The 18788-nt window shown below is 40.8% G+C and overlaps 1 protein-coding gene across 1 annotated transcript in view; it reads right to left on the reverse strand.

The window, feature by feature from the left end:
* Positions 1–3612: 3612 nt before the first annotated feature.
* Positions 3613–18788, reverse strand: part of KLB (klotho beta) — a 33949-nt gene continuing 18773 nt past the window's right edge. The window contains 4 exon segments of the mRNA XM_003985434.6: positions 3613–4550; positions 7083–8226; positions 14037–14305; positions 16520–17030. Coding sequence (XP_003985483.4) covers positions 4186–4550; positions 7083–8226; positions 14037–14305; positions 16520–17030 — 2289 coding nt within the window. The 3' untranslated portion in view covers positions 3613–4185.

The raw sequence follows: 18788 nt of genomic DNA on the forward strand, positions 1-18788 counted from the left end.
GGCTCAGTTGGTTAAGAGTCCGACCTTCGCTCAGGTCATGATCTCATGGTTTGTGATTTAGCGCCCCACATTGGGTTCTGTGCTGACAGCTCAGAACCTGGAGCCTTCTTCGGATTCTTTGCCTCTCTGTCTCTCTCTCTCTCTCTCTCTCTCTCTCTCTCAAAAATAAACATTAAAATTTTTTTTTTATAATCCAGTGTTTTCAGTGAAGCCTGCCTTGATGACCCTGTTGTGCTCACTCCTCATCTCCATCTTAAACATACATACCTCTGCTTCACTTGTTTTTGTTCATAGCATTTATTATGGATTGTACACTTTTTTTTCCTGTTAGAATGTAACCTTTGTGAAGATGGATCTTTTCTCACTGGGATATTCCAAGCACCCGGAATAATAATGCCTGGCAGATTGCTATTTGCTAAGTACATGGTATCTAGGTTGCCAGGGAGATTAAAGTTACAGACACAGTAATACCAACGGGATTGGAAATCAATGTTTTGGAAGGTACTGAGGATCTTAAAACTTACTTTGAAGTTTGAGGAAGAAGTTTCCGAATGGCTGTATTTTAGAGGGATACAGGTGTTTATATTGAGAGTGTCTGTGTATAGGCAGTGGTGGCCACAATGGGAGTAAGTGTGATTTCTCACAAAGTGAAGTGGATTGATCGGGGTGAGACCAGGGGAACAATTGGAGGCTGGTTGTAGCTAAGAAGTGATTTTCACTTAGTAAGTTGTTTTGTTGGTAAAGGAAAGTCTAGTTCTCTCCCCAGGAGGGCTTCCATGTCTTCTGTGCCTACAATAGATAAAAGGACTTGTGTGTTACTTTCCCAACTTTGAGGATTAGGTGCCCACATTTTATAATGAGAAAACAAAACTCTGAGGAAGGTTCACCAGTATGCACACAGCTTGGGAGGATGGGCAGGGGCAGTGTTAGGCAGAACCCAATTATACACCAGACCCATTCATATTCTATAGTTCTTAAAATTGATCAGACTGTTAGCATAAACTGTTTATTTGAAATAAATTACATTGAGAATTAAACAATTAGTCAAAATGTACTGACCACCTTTTTACAGGGGATCTTTATTTTTAAAAATTTACAGCCAAATTAGCATATAGTGCAACAATGATTTCAGGAGTAGATTCCTTAATGCCCCTTACCCATTTAGCCCATCCCCCTTCCCACAACCCTTCCAGTAACCCTCAGTTTTCCATATTTATGAGTTCTGTTTTTTTCCCCTCCCTGTTTTTATATTATTTTTGCTTCCCTTCCCTTATGTTCATCTGTTTTGTCTCATAAAGTCCTCATATGAGTGAAGTCATGATTTTTGTGTTTCTCTAATTTCACTTAGCATGATACCCTCCAGTTCCATCCATGTAGTTGCAAATGGCAAGATTTCATTCTTTTTGATTGCCGAGTAATCCTCCATTGTGTATATATACACCACATCTTCTTTATCCATTTGTCCATTGATGGACATTTGGGCTCTTTCCATACTTTGGCTATTGTCGATAGTGCTGCTATAAACATGGGGGTGTATGTGTCCCTTTGAAACAGCACATCTGTATCCCGTGGATAAATGCCTAGTAGTGCAATTGCTGGGTCATAGGGTAGTTCTATTTTTAGTTTTTTGAGGAACCTCCATACTTTTCCAGAGTGGCTGCACCAGCTTGCATTGCCACCAACAAAGCAAAAGAGATCTACAGAGGATCTTTAAATATGGTTATGTTGTAATATTTTCCAGATAAACCAGACTTGAGAGACAGTTTGTCACTTTGAATACACAAACTACTAGCACGCACAAAGTTTAGCACAAGTTAATTAGATTTTAAGATGATTCCCCCTGCCCCCCAGCAAGTCTCAGGCTTAAATTCTGAAGATCTTGTCAAAAGCTACCAGCAGTTTCAAATGATAACTTGACAATTCTTAAATACTTGAGTCTGGGATAAATCTGAAAAGTATAATTGGTCATGATTTAGATTAAATACCTATCTAAGGATTCTTATATGATCGTGGCTTAAAAACTTGTAAGATGATTCCTAGGTGTTAGGACTGCTGTAAGCATTGGTTTAAGGACTTGACTGGGGCTGGGGGGGCAGGGGTTGGTGGTTATGTATGGCAAGGCAATAAATATGCAAAAGGACACAAGTTTTAACTTAAATGTAAAGACCTGAAGTAGTGAAGATTATAAATACAAGGTATCTTTTTAATGTTTATTTTGAGAGAGAGAGGGCCCAAGCAAGATGGGAGAGGAGAGAATCCCAAGCAGGCTCCCCACTGAGCACAGAGCCTGACTCTCATGAACCCTAAGATCAATAGGGCCAAATAGTCTTCAAGGTACTTTTGGATCAAAGAGCACAAAGTAGACCCCAGGAAAGGAAAACCTACATTTAATTCTTAAATCTTTATTGTTCCTAATACTGAATGTGCATTCTTTTTTCAAGATGTTGGATGTTAAGAGAGGTTTAAAAGTTGGTAAGTTGTTCAACTGATAATTAGAATATTCACTGGAACTGTGGGGTCAGTGAAGCCATGTGTCACAAAGGGGAGGGGGATCCAGCCAAGTGATTCTTTTAAATGACATTCTTTACACATAGGGAACATTAGAACAACCAGTTGTAATTGTGGATAGCCTTAGGTCCACTCACTTTTCAAAGAAGAAATTAAAAAATTATTTGAAAACAAAAAGCATAATCTAAAAATTGCCAAAGGTGGAAGAGTGGGTGCAGAGGGATCAAGAAAAATAAAAAAATTTACTGCTTGAATTTGGCCAGCCGAAAAGCAAATTTATTTCCCATCAATCACTTGTGCATTCATTTGACCAATTGTGTTCTCTCATTACAGTTATCTTTGAAACACTATTTTCAATTAGAACCTCTGTTACATATAAAATTTGGCTTCTGACATAGGTGGACCTGGAAAACAATCACAATTGCCTTAATTTAGGGTGATTTCCTACCAACGGTTTTTGAACAATAAAACTTCACTTTGATTCAGGTTCCTGGAGAGCGGGGGACAGTGATTAGCTACTATGTGTAATGGGGTGGTGATTGAAATGAATGGGTATGAATGGGTTTACATTTCGAGTTTAGCATACACAACATATCTTAAGCATGGAGTTTAAGAAAGTCAGACTCCTGGTTCAGATTTAAGTTACTTAATCCCAGCTTCAAAAGGTACAATGAAAAAAGTTTTAACTCCTTCAGACCATCAACATGTACACAAAAAGCACAGTTGCAAGGTGCAAGGTCAAAATACACCTGCATTCTACATCTCTGAGGTCCCTGTATTCACATGGTATCAGAACAGTGGAGCTCAGGAGAGAACCCAGTCTTACAGACTAATAGGGTCCTTTGATGACTTGATAATAAAACTTGACATCTTTTTAGAATGTTTAGCTTTCCCAAGTATGTAAGATCTCGTTTGTTGCTTCACAAAAATCAAGCGAGGAAAATACTGTCAATTTGTCTAAAGGAGTTTGCAGTGTTGTGAGGTTGAGCAGGCAGGTGAGTCTAGCTGTCCTTTATCTTAGTCCTGTGACCTTTCCATGAGATGAGTTATGAAAGTTAATTTGTTTTTTAAAACTTGGATCTGGTGCAAGGAGAAACCACAAAATCCTATATTTTATAAATGATAACTTTTATTACTATTGAAAACTAGGATCAGTGGGCTTAACAGTCTATGCTGTAGCTGATGATAAATGAACACTAATCCTATTGTGTTTTCTAAAGGGGAAAAGCACCTCCTTAGAAGTGACAGAATAATCACTGATTATCCAGTGTTAAGAGTTTTAAATTTTCTGTTGTGGAGTCTAACCAAAGTTGTACTTTTTTCAATATAATTTGTTAAAGGTAGCTATTGGTATTTAGAGAAGAATGATAGAAAACAGCTCATCAAACTTCATGAAGCAGTGTATCAGATAATCCTAGCTTACTGTCTGGGTAAAGCCTTTACCTTCAGATCCAAGAACTGAATTCGCTGATGTCCACACCTTAAGGGAAAATTCATTTGAACCACACAACAGAGACCTCGATTGTCATCACTTGGTTACCACTAGTATTTCAAATTGTCTTTCTACAATATAGGTAATTCTGTAAGTTACCAGTATACGGAACCGGAGTGAATTTTTTAAATTTTCTTTCATACAGACAGAAATAGGATCAGTTTCACTAAGACCTCTCTGTGTCCTTACTTTAGTGGTATGTGCTGTAAGTTCTTTGCTTTCCAATTTTTTTTTCTCTTCCGCTTATGAAAAATAGTAATTGATAAAAGTAGAACCAGGGTGGAGAAAAAGCAACAACCAAAGAATATCAGTGGTTTCTTTTGCACAAGAAATAAGCAGACAATGCACTCTGTGTTTCTTGGAGTCTGACTGCATCTAGGACTAGTGATGTCAGAAGGGAAGCCACTGTTGCTGATCAGTTTGTTGTAAAGCTGAACTGAGGATTTAGCTTTGAATTCAGATGTGAAGAATCCAAATCTGGGTTTAGATTTTTCTTCAGTCAGTTTGAATGCATAATAGCCTTTGATTTTGACTTTATCAATCAGTTGTGCTGAAAAGTATCAGAAATGAACATTAATCACATGGACTATAAAGTATCTAAGAATTTAGTTTCCATTGAAATAAAGTCATACCCATAAAAAAGTAGTGATTGTCTTTAAAGGGTTTTTTGACATTCTTTCATGATTGGTAAAAGTGAAAATATGTGTAATTCTAAAAATATGTGTAATTAAGTTTTTAAACATTTGAAGTAAAACTTTGATCCATAATATAAGAACTGGGAGCAGAGCACAGAAGCGCATTTATGAATTGGAGCCATGAAGGTGGAAAAGGACTTACACTGTTCAGTTGATCATAAGCACAAAAGTCTTACCTATTTGGCTGGTTTCAGGTCTCCAATACATCCTTGGTGCGGCCCAATAACCATACTTGGTTTCCCCTAGTCACTTGCTTGGCTGTTTAACACCTCTCCCTCCTCAAACATATGGCACCTCTGTCCTTGCTTTGAAGGGATAACCTTCCTTCCTATTTTACTGAAAAACATACTCACAGGAGAATTCTTCAAACTCCCACAATCCTATCTATCCACCTACTACCATACTTCTGTTGCTGTGGATGTCCTGTCCATGCTCCTGGAAGAGGCTGACTCTTATACACTAAGTTTATTCTCTGATTTACTCAAGGACATCTCCATCTGTTCTCCTCTTCTCTCACATTTCCCCTCACTATTGGTTCATTTCCATATAAACATGCTATAACTTTTAGTATCTTACGCAAAAATATCCTTGATTGCATACCCTCTAGTGAAAAGCACTGGCTCCTACTCACCCTACTCATTGGTTTCTCATCTCTCTGACGTCTGAATATTGAAGTGTCCCAGGGCTCAGTCCTCTACGCTTGCTCCCTTAGTGATACCATCCAGCCTTACTGTTTCTAAATCCCATTCTTGGTCTTAACTCCCAAGTTTGTATCTCAGCCCCAGACCTGAACCTGAGACTCCAGTTAGCCTATGTAGACGTCTCAAACTTTAATCTGTGCAACACCAAACAACTCTCCAAAAACCTGTTGTCAGTCTCCCTGACCTGGTAAATGGCCGCTCACCCTTTAGTTGCTCAAACCAAAACAGATTTCATTCTTCACTCTTCTAACACTCTCCATCCAAGCCTGATGACTTTACCTTCAAAATCAGTCCAGAAGCTAGCCACTTCTCACTATCTCTACTCTATAACCTAATCCAACCCCCCATTATTTCTTACTTAGACTCCAAGCCTCCCTGATTCTGTTGTTGCTCCTTTATAGTGTATTCACTGTAAAAAAGAGTAGCCAGAGTGTTTTTTAAAGACTGTGAGTTAGATCATGTTCCCCTGCTGTTTAAAACCTTAAACAGCCTGTCTCTCACAGTAAGAGCTGCAGTTCTTAATGATGGTTTACTAATGCCTCTTCTACTTCCTTGACCTCATCTTTGATTGCTTTACTCCCTTACTCATTCTTCAACCTTCCTGAACCTCAAACAGGCCAGGCGTGCTCCCACATTGGGATTTTTGCATTTGCTGTTCTCTCACCTGGAACACTTCACAGATAACTGCACAGGTTTGCTGCCTTGTTCCTCCAGGTCTTTGAAGACTTCCCTAACTACCTTTAGAATTGTAACCACTCCTAAACCCCACTCCTGGGCACCCTCTTCCCTCTTCCCTGCTGTGTTTTCTCATAGAACTATTTGCTTCTGACACTCTGTATCTTATCTGCTAATTCTCATCCCACAAAAATACAGCCTTCATGAGGACAGTAGTCTTTATTTTGGTGAATGCTGATATGGTGCCTAGAACAGTTTCTGCCCATATTCGGTGCTCAGTAAACATATTTCTGGGATCTTTTTGCTGCTTCAACAAATCTATTATGAACATTTAAAATTAATATTTAAAAATGATAGTAGCAAATGCTGGAAAGAGTAGGAGATAAAGACTCTCAAACACTGTTGTTTGGTCCTATCAAAATAGATAAAATTGAGGAAAATTTTTTACAGTACTAAAAAAATAGCTTACTAGGGGAGGGGGGATAGAAAATGCCTTTATAACATTTGACCCAATAATTCCATAGTGGGCAGTCCTTAGGGAGATAATTAGGAATGAAGACACAGATTTGTATTCAAAGATACCTACTTTTTAGTATTAAAAAAAAAAAAGAAAAAAAAAACAAACCCACAGGGCTGCCTGGGTGGCTGTCTGATCCGGAGCATCAGACTCTGGATTTCTGCTGAGGTCGTGATCTCAGGGTGGTGGAAGCTTGAGCATGGAGTCTGCTTAAGATTCTCTCTCTGTTCCTCTGGAGTCCCGCATGTGGGGCTCGAACTCACCAAAGTGAGATCATGACCTGAGCCAAAGTCAGACGTTTAACCAACTGAGGCACCCAGGCGACCCTATGGGTTGTCATTGTTTTTGATTTTTAAAAAAATGCTTTTCTATCCTTGCCAAACTTTCCCTAATGAGCTGGCATTGTCATTAATGCGCCTTCTCCCCTCATTCTTTCGTTCACATTAGCTGGTAATGTCCTATTTCACTGTATCTGATATGGCCCCTCACCTCACCTTTCAACGCCTCCTGAATGTACTTCTCTAAGTAGTATTTTCGGAGTTCATCATTCTCCAGAGACTGGTCATCGATGCCATTGGCCGTGATGTAAACATCCACGTCTCCATAGTTCTTCTGGATCCACCTCAGCACCTTGCGCTCCCCCCAGGGCAGGACAGCCAGGCGGCTGGGCGAGCTCAGGCAGGTGATGTCCTGCAGAAACTGGACGTCCCTGTCCGCGTCGTAGCGGCTGCCGTTCTGGCGCGCGTGCATCACGAACCAGGTGGTGAAGTGGTTCAGCGCGTAGAAGTCCGCGGCGCCCTTGACCAGCCTCCTCTCCTCCTCCGTGAACCGAGGCAACGCGGAGCGCGAGAGCCCCTGCCTGTTCTTGAAGGCGATGTACTCCCTCATGGCCAGCGGGTAGTCCCCGGTCTTGAAGAGGGGTTCTGCGAACCAGGCGATTTCGAACTGCAGGAAGCGCTCGGCGGCCTGCCAGTGCGAGTCGGCGTAGGGGTTGGCGGGTTCCGCCCAATCCGAGTGCAGAGACAGCGACACGGCCCCGTGCTGCGCAGACCTGTACCGCCTGTCGTAGAGGTGCCAGACCAGGGCGTGGGCAATCAGCAGGTTGTGGGCTGCCCGGTAGGTGTCGTTACTAGTGTGGCTGTAGATGTCACTCAGCCTGTTGGGCTCGTTGATGGTGATCCAGAGCCTCACCAGGTCCCCCAGCTCCTGGAAGCACAGCCCGGCGTAGTCCTGGAAGGCCTGGACTGTGGATGGGTTCAGCCATCCCCCGCTGTGCAGCAGGGGTGTGGGGAGACCCAGGTGGGCGTGAGTCGGATAGTACAACGTGACCATTGGGGAGATGTTGAGCTTCAGCCCCTCACTGACCACGCACCTGTAGTACCTCAGAGCTTGTCGGTTAACCACGGACAGGTTGCCGGCGGGAAGGATTGAGGGCCAGTCCAGAGCAAACCTGTAGTGAGTGACCTTCATTCTTGCCAACATCTCGAGTTGTCTTTTGATGCTGACAAAATCTGTGCATTGGGCTGGCCGTGTTTTCAGCCTCACCCCTTCCACACGGTGCAACAGTCTGTTGCCCGTCACATTCCACACATACAGGTGAGGGTCGCTGAACTGTGGGGAGGAAGCCACTGCCTTGGGCTGTGAAAACAAGCACATCGAAGTAAGGCACACCCTGGCAGATAGGCTCTTAGCATACATCGTTTAAGAGGAAGAAGGGGGGTCTTATTCTGCCTCTCACTGACAACAAAGAACATAAACGAAGCATGTAGCCTCTTCATAACGATCTGAATGTTCTTCTAGTTCTCCTGGTGATGTCACAGAAGAGGCCTGGATGGATCATCCTCTCTTCTAGCTCTTGAAATCTCCCAGGGAGACCAGAAAACAGGGAAAGAAACACACCCAGGGCTTGGCTTGGATAACAAGTTGTTTTTCAGAAAATACTGAGAAACTCCTTTCTTGTCCTAAAAACTCAAGTTATACAGAGGGGTCTCTCATGATTCTGTTCAAATGCATTGGGAAATTTGGGTTCGTACCTTCAGTTAAAAGGAATCATGAAAGATGGACCTTCCAAACCCTGCCATAAGTTGACGGCAAAGTTAAAATTCCAGTTGTAGAGGATTTCACTGAGTTTGGCACTTGGAGTCAAAGGTGGCTGGTTAACCCAGCCATAGTTCCTACAAGAGGCTAGTGGGATGGCATAGGGAACGGCCCTTGCATTTGCTGAATGCAATTTTCTAGCACCTTATATTTGAAAAGTCCAGGTGATATCACATATGCATCATTATGTTGTCCCTACCCATGTGTCTGTGAGAACACGGCATTTATTCATCCAACAGGAGAATACTGAATACCCTCTTTATGCAAGATACTTGGATTATGACTGGGGAAAACAGGAAAATATCCCCCAGAAACTCCCAAATTGACTCTTGGATCTGATGGTGTGTCATACCCTGCCCCTCCACCAAGGAGATAGTCCTGGACGCCGGTCCTCATTCTCCCTCTTTGAAACTTGGGCTTGGCAACTCTGGATAGTGACAGAGCAATGTCACCCACCCCACAGATGTGCCGTAATGAGCCAATGACTCTGGCAGAGCACTCTGTCAACTCTAAAGCAATCTATAAACCTAAGGTAGTCATGACTTAGTTTTCCATGGTTGCAATAATTGCCTGCTAGGCCCTTGAGTATAAATTAAAAATAAAAAGGCTTAAGAAAAACATCTCCAAATTCAGAATTAATAGGAAAAAATACAAGTTCTGTATTTGTGTTAAAATACCTTTTCTTCCTTTAGCTGAGTTTAAATGCACCCAGAAAAAAAATGATAATTAACCTTTGGTAAATATTTTCCCTCTAATTGTTTTCTTGTGTGTCATCCTTCATAGTCTAATTACAAAACCATAACACTGCCCACTTACCATCTGTCAACCAGTTATCTAGAACATTAAACTGAGAGAACATTGATCATGTGAGCATGAAGTTAAATGTGTATATAATTATTTGAGTACAATCCTTCTAGCTTAGATTGACAGTCTCAGTGTTTGGAAACCTCAGAGCATCAATATTGAAAAGGTGTTTACAAAGAGCAATCTTGCTCTGAAATAAGGCAAGAGCCAATGAAAATGTGTCTTTTAAAAATCTCCAAAAAGCATTAGTTTTAACAAGTGGGTGTGATTAATCTGCTAAGAGATCTCATTAGAGATGGTGAACCCTGATTTCAACCCTAGCTCCCAAGAGCTTGTTTCTAAAATTCTGTTCTCCACTAAAAGGATCCTGGGCTCCTTGGAGAATGGCTTCTTCCAGTCTGGGGTAGGAAAAGAATGAGGTGATGCTGGTACATCTAATGCCAGAAAAATAAGGATGTGCTTAAAAACTGAAAGGGAAATGTCAAAAAGACACAGGAGTGGTTTGAAGGAGTCCTATTGGCTACTTTGAGTGAGATAATTTGAGCATCAAAATGACTAATGAAACATTGGCAGTAATGAATTATAATGCACTGAAGTTAAGAGAACTACCCAATATATGTTGAAGGAATAATATAATTAAAAATTTGCCATTTTGCAATCTACAAGGTAATAATGCAGGTGAAGTTTATGAATCAATTTTAAGACCATTAGTGACATATTGTTAGGAAGCAGGATATGTATACAGTCTCAAAGTGTCATCAGCAGATTACTTTCTAATTACAAATGGAAAAGTTACCTTTCAATTAAGAGATCTGGCAAATGCTACCTTAATCAAGAAATCTGGTAACTACTACTTCCACACATTAACATCTTTCATAATGAGACAATGACATCATGTGCTTCCTGATGTGATATATATTGAACCTCATCTACATAGTATCATTCCAGAAGTTTATTGAATCCAACAAAGAAACAATCAAAGAAAACCAGAACATGAGACATTCTGCAATCAATTGGTCTGGACTCTTCAAAACTGTCAATACCATGAACTTGGGGGAATTATTCTGAATTTAAAGGAGGCTAAAGATGAATGACATCCTTGTTTGTATTCTTGATCCAAAAACATTTTTTAAACCAAAAAGGACATTTTTGGAAGATTTAGGATAATTTGAATATGGAATGTGATGATATTGAATCAATATTAAATCTTACGGGTATGATAATATAATAATGTAGGAGAATGTTCTTATTTTTAGGAGACACATTTGGATAGATATATTTTGGGGTGAATTGTAATGACATCTGCAACTTTTCACTTTGTTTATCAAACATAAACACTTTATAAAGCATAAAGCAAATGTGGCAAAATGTTAACAATTGGTCAATTTCGATGAAGAGAATATGGGTGTTTATTGTACTAGTTTGAAATATTTCAGAACAAAATGTTCGAGGAGGGGGTGCCTGGGTAGCTCAGTCAGTTGAGCATCCAACTCGGTTTCAGCTCATGTCACGGTCTCATGGTTCATGGGCTCTGGGCTGACAAGTGCAGATCCTGCTTGGGATTCTCTCTCTGCCCCTCCCCACACCCCTATGCGTGCTCTCTCTTTCTCTCTCTCTCAAAATAAAGAAACTTAAAAAAAATATGTTGGAGGAGAAAAGAATGCTGAGAGGCGGGGGGAAAGTAAGATAGGGATATTTGTAGGTAGGCATACTAATATTTTTAAAATGTTACTTTCATTTTGTCAGTCTTCGTATAGAGGACATTTAGGTTTTTTTGGCATCTATTCATAATCCTCTGGCTGATTTTTCAAAAAGCACCCTAATTTTCCTTGGCAAACAATTTATCCTCATTCTTAGTCCAAGTTCAAGGAAGATCGATGTCTACCAGGCTCCAGGGGTAAACATGAAACCCAGATGTAGTTGATCCCAGAATTGCTTTCCCCTGACCTAAGTGACTCACTTTCGCTCCTAGGAGTAGGAGTAGGGTCCCCAGATGGGGTAGACATTCACAGTGTCAATCACAGGGGTATAGGTGGGTCTTCAGATGAAACAGAAACTTACAGGTTGGGTCATGTGCAGGCTGGAACTCTTGTCTCTTGGGATCTTTCTTTGCGGGTATGGAATTATAGAAAATATAAACCCATTTGAAATGGTAGGGAAAAGATGGCGTGCCTTTGCCATGTGTAGGAAATAGGAACTGGGTAAGTAGTTGGCTCCATAGGGGCACAAGTGGAAGATGAGTCAGTCCTGTATTTAAGTTACTCTATATCTTTCCCCCCTTTAGTATCTCTGAGCATTTACTAAGTCATGTTTAAGTATCAACAGGGGTTGATATTCATGACCTGTGAACTTTGTTCACTCATGGTTTGAGCCATTTTGTCTGGTCCCATCCCTTGTACATCTTGTTGTCTTTCCATATGCTTCTAGAATACAGCCATAGTGTGGTGTTGTGAGATCTTATAGCGTGGTGTCATGAAACAGATCTTTGTAACCTGAATGAGTTACATAACCTCCCTAAGCCTCAGTTTCCTTGCTTGTAAAATTAGAGTTTTTAAGATTTAATAGAGAGAACGTGCATACATACAACAGCTACATGCTTGGCACATAATAAGTGTTTAAAAAATAGTTGCTATTATTTTGAAAAGAGCACTGCAAATATGGGTGCTTGAGAGTTGCCTGTTATAGTTCTGCCTATTTGTGTTACCTTGGGCAAGTCACTTAGGTCTCAGTTATGAATTGATGGGTCTCACTTTCTTAATCCGTAAAATGAAGGATTTGGAATAGGAGGTCTCTAAGGTCTCATCTCGCTCTAAAAGTTGACCTTGCATTGAGCACTGGCCATGTACCTGACACTGCCCTAGTAAGGCACACAGCAGGCAGCAAAGCCTCAAACATCTCCACCCTTGTGTGGAGAAAGCTTGCATTCTAGTAGGGGGAAGACGTGATAAATAAGAAAAATGTATAGGGGCTCAGTCAGTTAAGCATCTGACTCTTAATTTCCGATCATGTCATGATCTCATGGTTCATGGGATCGAGCCCCACATTAGGCTCTGTGCTGACAGCCTGGAGCTTGCTTGGGATTCTCTCTCTCATCCTCTCTCTCTGCCCTGCCGCCTCTTGTGCACACTCTCTCTCAAAAAAAAAAAAATAAATAAATAAACTAGGGCCTCCTGGTGGCTCAGTCGGTTAAGTGTCTGACTTCAGCTTGGGTCATGATCTCACGGTTTGTGAGTTCAAGCCCCGCATCTGGCTCTGTGCTGACAGCTCAGAGCCTAGAACCTGCTTCGGGTTCTCTGTTTCCCTCTTCCTGCCCTCCCTCCCTTGTTCACTCTCTCTCTCTTTCTCTCTCAAAAATAAACATAAATAAATAAACTAAAAAAATTTAAAAAATGAGAAAAGTGCATAAAGTAGTTACCAGGGGCTAGGGGGTGGGATAAATGGAGAGATACTGGTCAAAGGATACAAACTCCCAGTGATAATATTAAGTTCTGAGGATCTGATGTACAGCATAGTGATTGTAGCTAATGATACTGTATTATATATACTTTAAAGTTGCTAAGAGAATAGATCTTAAATGTTCTCCCCACAAAAAGAAATGGGAATTTTGTTATGGTAGCATTTTGCAATATATAAATGTATCAAATCAACATGTTGTACACCTTACACTTACACAATGTTGTATGTCAATTGTATCTCAATAAAGCTAGGGGTAAAAAGAAAAATGTGTAAAGTACATAGTGGTATGTTAGTGATGAATAGGATTCACAGAAGAAAAAGAAGGGGAATTGAGGAGATAGTGACTTTTTGGAGTGGAGCAAAGCCTTATTGAGAAGGTGGCATTTATTTATTTTTTTTAATCTTTTTTTTTAACGTTTTATTTTATTTTTGAGACAGAGAGAGACAGAGCATGAACAAGGGAGGGTCAGCGAGAAGGAGACACAGAATCTGAAACAGGCTCCAGGCTCTGCGCTGTCAGCACAGAGCCCGACGCGGGGCTCGAACTCACGGACCGCAAGATCATGACCTGAGCCAAAGTCGGCCGCTCAACCGACTGAGCCACCCAGGCGCCCCGAGAAGGTGGCATTTAAGCAAATAATCTGATGAAGGTGAAGAATGAGACATGAGAGGCTCCACTGGGATACAGAGACCTCATAAGGCAAATTATTCAAATCTATCAGATAACAGGAACCACTTGCATAAAGAGCCACTAATAATTTGCTTTTGGCAAACAAAATCTATAAAAAGCTTTTTCTTATAACTTTGACACTACTGACCAATGCCTCCTTCAAAAGCAACTGTAAATTCCCTCTAGACTGTATACTCCTTGAGGGCAGCCTTTTCATCTCCATCACCAAGGAGAAGTTCGGGCACATGAGAGGCTCTCGGTAAGCATCAATTCTCATTTTCCTTCCTCTTTCCGCAACTCCCCTCCATCACCTCCAAGTAATCATATTTGATATTGTCTGATAGTTGTCACTGAGTGAATGAAATAAAATACTGTGTACTGTTTGCACCAGTTCATAGTTAATTTGTAAGTAGCCACTTACCTTAAGGACAGATTCAGTGACACCCCAGGAAAAGTCGCAGGGAAACTGACCCTGCACATCTGGCGTGGACTCTTTTAAGGTAAAACCATTTTCTTGTACGATCTGTTTATAGTAATGTGCCGAAGACTTGGGCCTTCTTTCTTTTTGTTTACTATTAAAATCCACATAAAATAATCCTCGGCGAGTGGTGTAAGCATCCTGCCATTCAAAGCCATCCAGGAGAGACCAGGCAGTGTAGCCAAACACTCGTATTTCATCAAACCTTATTGCTGCACAGGGAAAGAAAAGCAGAGATGTTCACTCTGGTTCACGGTTATGATTCACTAACAGTATGCTGGGGGACATGTTGCCAGGAGCATATTGTGAAACCAACTTTTCCCCCTAATTTAAAGGCTCATTATAGAAAATAGAAAATTTATGTTTATACTGGAAAAGTGGCAGTTATTTTCATCCAGAATGGTCCTCCCCCTACCCACAAGTGAAAGATACAGTGAAATAATCAAATTTAAAATATTCCTGAGACTTAGTATGCAAATCTGTGTCAGAAGGCATAGAAATTTCCAGAACCCTTTGGGACCAATGCAGACGTCTGCTTGTGACCAAGAGTTTCGCATTTCAAGCTTGGGTTGGTTCCCATTTGTGGAGAAACCATCTCCTAAGTAGCTACCCTTTAAGGACTGAAAAATCAGCTTTGAGAATAAACATAAGTGAATGAGCATCTAAGGAAGAAAACAAGTACAGTGGTGTAAGAGAAGGACTGACCAGCCAAGGGGCAGGAGGTGTGAGGGTGCTCTGGGGCAAGTTTGTTGACCTCAGTTTCCTCATTTGTTAAAAAAAGATGGGAAAAGATGATCTCTCAGGACCTTTCTAGCTTGAAAAACTCTGATTCAGGAGCATCTGGCTGGCTCAGTCAGTGGCGTGTGCGACTCTGGATCTTGGGGTTGTTGAGTTCAAGCCCCACGGTGGGTGTAGAGATTACTCAAAAATAAAACCCTTAAAAATTAAAAAAAAAATTAAAAGAAACTGATTCAATAACTTCTAGGAATTGGGCAAAAATGAAATATGGAAGTCAACAGCAGCAATAAAGGCAACAAATACCCAAATCAATCATGAACTTTTTTTTTTCTTAAGAGCCTTCATTTCTGCATTGTTGGGTTTTTGTCACTGACGTTCTTTTCCTAAAAGGTGGAAAATCCATGCCAAGAGATTCTAGTGAGATAAATATATTTTGGTAGGCCCTGGTGCTAGTCTCTTTGGTGTTGTACAGTCCTCAGGGGAAATGGAATGGTAACATGTAGGGAATGTATAGCCCTTCTGCCCGACCGTAGGTATTTGGCTCAGGCCCTGTAGGCAGAGTCCTCTGTTCTGGCGGTCCCCATATGCACATTCCTGTGACTGGGCATGGCTCTGTTCATGCTGCTCCTTCCCACAGGTTGGGGAAACAAGGTCTTGCTCTCCCAGAGGACCCTCCCTGAAGACTCTCTTGCAGAACCTGGGATTTTCCTCTGGGCTTGTGACTTCTTGCTTGTTTGTTTGTTTGTTTATTAACTCTATCCCCAACGTGGCGCTGGAACTTATGACCCTGAGATCCAGAGTCACACACTCTATTGACTGAGCCAACCAGGCACCCTTAGGCTTATGACTTCTAAAGAGAGCTACAGACTTTTAGAAAGATCCACTAAGAATTTCTTTTTTTTTTTTTTAATGTTTATTTATTTTTGAGAGAGAAAACAGAGAGCGACTGGGAGAGAGGCAGAGAGACAGAGACACAGAATCTGAAGCAGGCTCCAGGCTCTGAACTGTCAATACAGAGCCCGAAGTGGGGCTTGAAGCCACGAGCTGTGATATCGTGACCTGAGCTGAAGTCAGATGCTTGACTGACTGAGCCACCCAGGCGCCCCAAAAATTTCTTTGTATTTGGGTGAAATGGAGCCCAATTTTGAAGGGGACAAACCCACCATAATTTGAGCTTATCTTCTGCTCCATTATTTCAGTAGTCACCTGTAGATGTCACTACTTGAGTAGTGGAAAAGGTATGAGGGGTCACCAGGGGTCAGAGAACTATCTAGGAGCCATAGAAATTACTCAGCTTTGCCATTCATGGCTCATTCTTTGTCTCCAGGCCTTTTTACTATTTAGTCATGTAATAGAATAAAAACAGCACAGTTTCAAGAAAAGCTTTCAACATCTTAAACCAAGTTACTACTGTCAAAAAACTTTGGGATGTATCTCTTATAGCATGCCTTCTTTTACAAAGAATGATACAGCACCTTGTTACCAATTTAGGATGTATCTACAGTCTAAAACTATTTTGTTCTCAAAATTTTATTAAAAAAGGACATGAGAGTAACATTTAAAAATTCTATCAACATTAGACAATGGGGAAGCCCAACAACAATAATCATATGTTGGAAGATGACTTTAAGTATCCTGTAAGGATTAGTATTCAAAAGTTTTAAAAATTGAGCTAATGTACAACCAACCTTGAAGAACCTGGTTGAGGAAATTCTTCATCATGTAGATGGCTGTGGTATCTTCTGTTTTCACATGACTGTCTGTGAACCAGCCATTCTCAGCAATCAAGATTCGGGGGTTGCCATATTCCAGTTTAATCCAGTTCAGCACTTCTCTTAAATTGAGTGACACATTTTGTCCCATTTTAGCCATGGTGTTCTGGGGCTTGAAATTGTTGGGTCCAAAGGAAAAGGCAAAGAAGTCAGCTGTGCCCCTCACTTCACTCTTCTCTGCTTCAGAGAAAAGGGGTAGAATGGAGAGCAACTTCTTTTTCATCACCTCTGGGTAGTCTCCATCCCCATGGATAGGATTGGCAAACCATCCGAGCACTGAAACCATGGATTGTTGACACTTGAGTATATCCATCATGTCTTCTGATCTGTTTGGTTCAATCCAATGGGATCCCAATGTGATTGACAACCAACCTTTCTGATGTGGGCGGAAATTTACGTTGTAGTTATGCCAAACTTTAGAATGAGCCTAATAAGAAGAAAATATTATTAATTTTTATTGTCCTTACTCACAAGGATTGTAACTTGGCTGGTAGAAGGCCTTTTCATTGACAAATTAGTGCAGCACAGGGTGATGCAGGGGAAAGCTGTCAGGGAACCCTGATGATCTCAAAGTCTATTCTCTGCTTCTCCTGTGCTTCCAACCTACAGCCTCTCCTATAGGATTACCAAGGGCAGGCAGAGAGCTCTGGTCCAAGCTCCATCGTTCTTCTCCTCTCCCTGACTCCTTTCGTGGGCCATCTTGGGGCTGGGTGCAGGTGAGATATTATGTGGATTGTAGGGTTTCTTCCTCTACATAAAAAGACAAAGACAAGTGATCTTTCATCGTTCTACAGAATCTGCTTTTAGCCCTAACTTATAAGTCCAAGATAATGCACTCTCAAAATTCTGTAAATGGATAATAATAGAGCCCATATCCTAGGTTTGTTGTTGGGATTGAATGAAATAATATATGTAAAGGACTTTAGGAGAGTGCGTGGCACAGAGTAACCTCTACATAAGCCATTATTATTATTACTATTATTTTTATAACATTATTAATATAACAGTTTTATTTCATAACTATTCTTTTTATAAAATATTAATATAACATAACAGTTATTATTATTACTGTTACTGTTAAAGAGTGATAGGTACTATACAAAACAGGAAACCAGTGGAAAGAATGTGGGCTTTGGGCTCAGCCATCTTGGGCTTGAAGTTTAGGTACTTACTGTGTGGCTTTAGGTAATTCACTTAAGCTTTCTGAAATCTCTTAGTATCCTCACCTGTAAAATGAAGTTAATAACAATACTAATACTAATAATACCCTTTGTAAAGCTGTTAGATGTTGTGCTGATGTATATATTAAATATGTAGCATTGAATAGAGCATCTGGGAGGTACAGCCCAGAGATGCATGTTGTTACTATTGGTTCTCCCACAATTTACATTTCCAGTTGAGCTTTCTTATAACAGAGCCTCATGATAGGTTTCCAGGCTGGGTTTTGTTTTGTTTTTTAAGTTTATTTATTCATTTTGAGAGTCAGGGGCTGGTGGAGGGGCAGAGAGAGAGAGAGGGAGAGAATCCCAAGCAGGCTCCATGCAGTCAGCCGAGAGCCCAACGCAGGGCTCGAACTCACAAACCGTGAGATCATGACCTGATCAGAAATTAAGAGTCAGATGCTCAACTGACTGAGCCACCCAGGTGGTCCTCCACTTGTTTAATAGGTACTTACTTAGCAATTACTTAATGCCTGGATTGTCCCCCCTGGAAAGGCTGAAATGTATGGCACAGGAATATGCCCTCAGGAGCCAATAATATTATTGGGAAAATAAGATTGAATTTATGAAAATTAAAAATAGAACTACCCTATGACCCAGCAATTGCACTACTAGGTATTTATCCAAGGGATACAGGTGTGCTGTTTTGAAGGGACACATGCACCCCAATGTTTATAGCAGCACTATCGACAATAACCAAAGTATGGAAAGAGCCCAAATGTCCATCGATGGATGAATGGATAAGGAAGATGTGGTATATATACAATGGATTATCATTCAGCAATCAAAAAGAACGAAATCTTGCCATTTGCAACAACGTGGATGGAACTAGAGTGTGTTATGCTAAGTGAAATTAGTCAGAGAAAGACAAATACATGACTTCATTCATATGAGGACTTTAAGACACAGAACAGATGAATATAAGGGAAGGGAAGCAAAAATAATATAAAGACAGGAAGGGGGAC

Source organism: Felis catus, chromosome B1 (assembly GCF_018350175.1).
Source record: "Felis catus isolate Fca126 chromosome B1, F.catus_Fca126_mat1.0, whole genome shotgun sequence".
NCBI classification, from domain to species: domain Eukaryota; kingdom Metazoa; phylum Chordata; class Mammalia; order Carnivora; family Felidae; genus Felis; species Felis catus.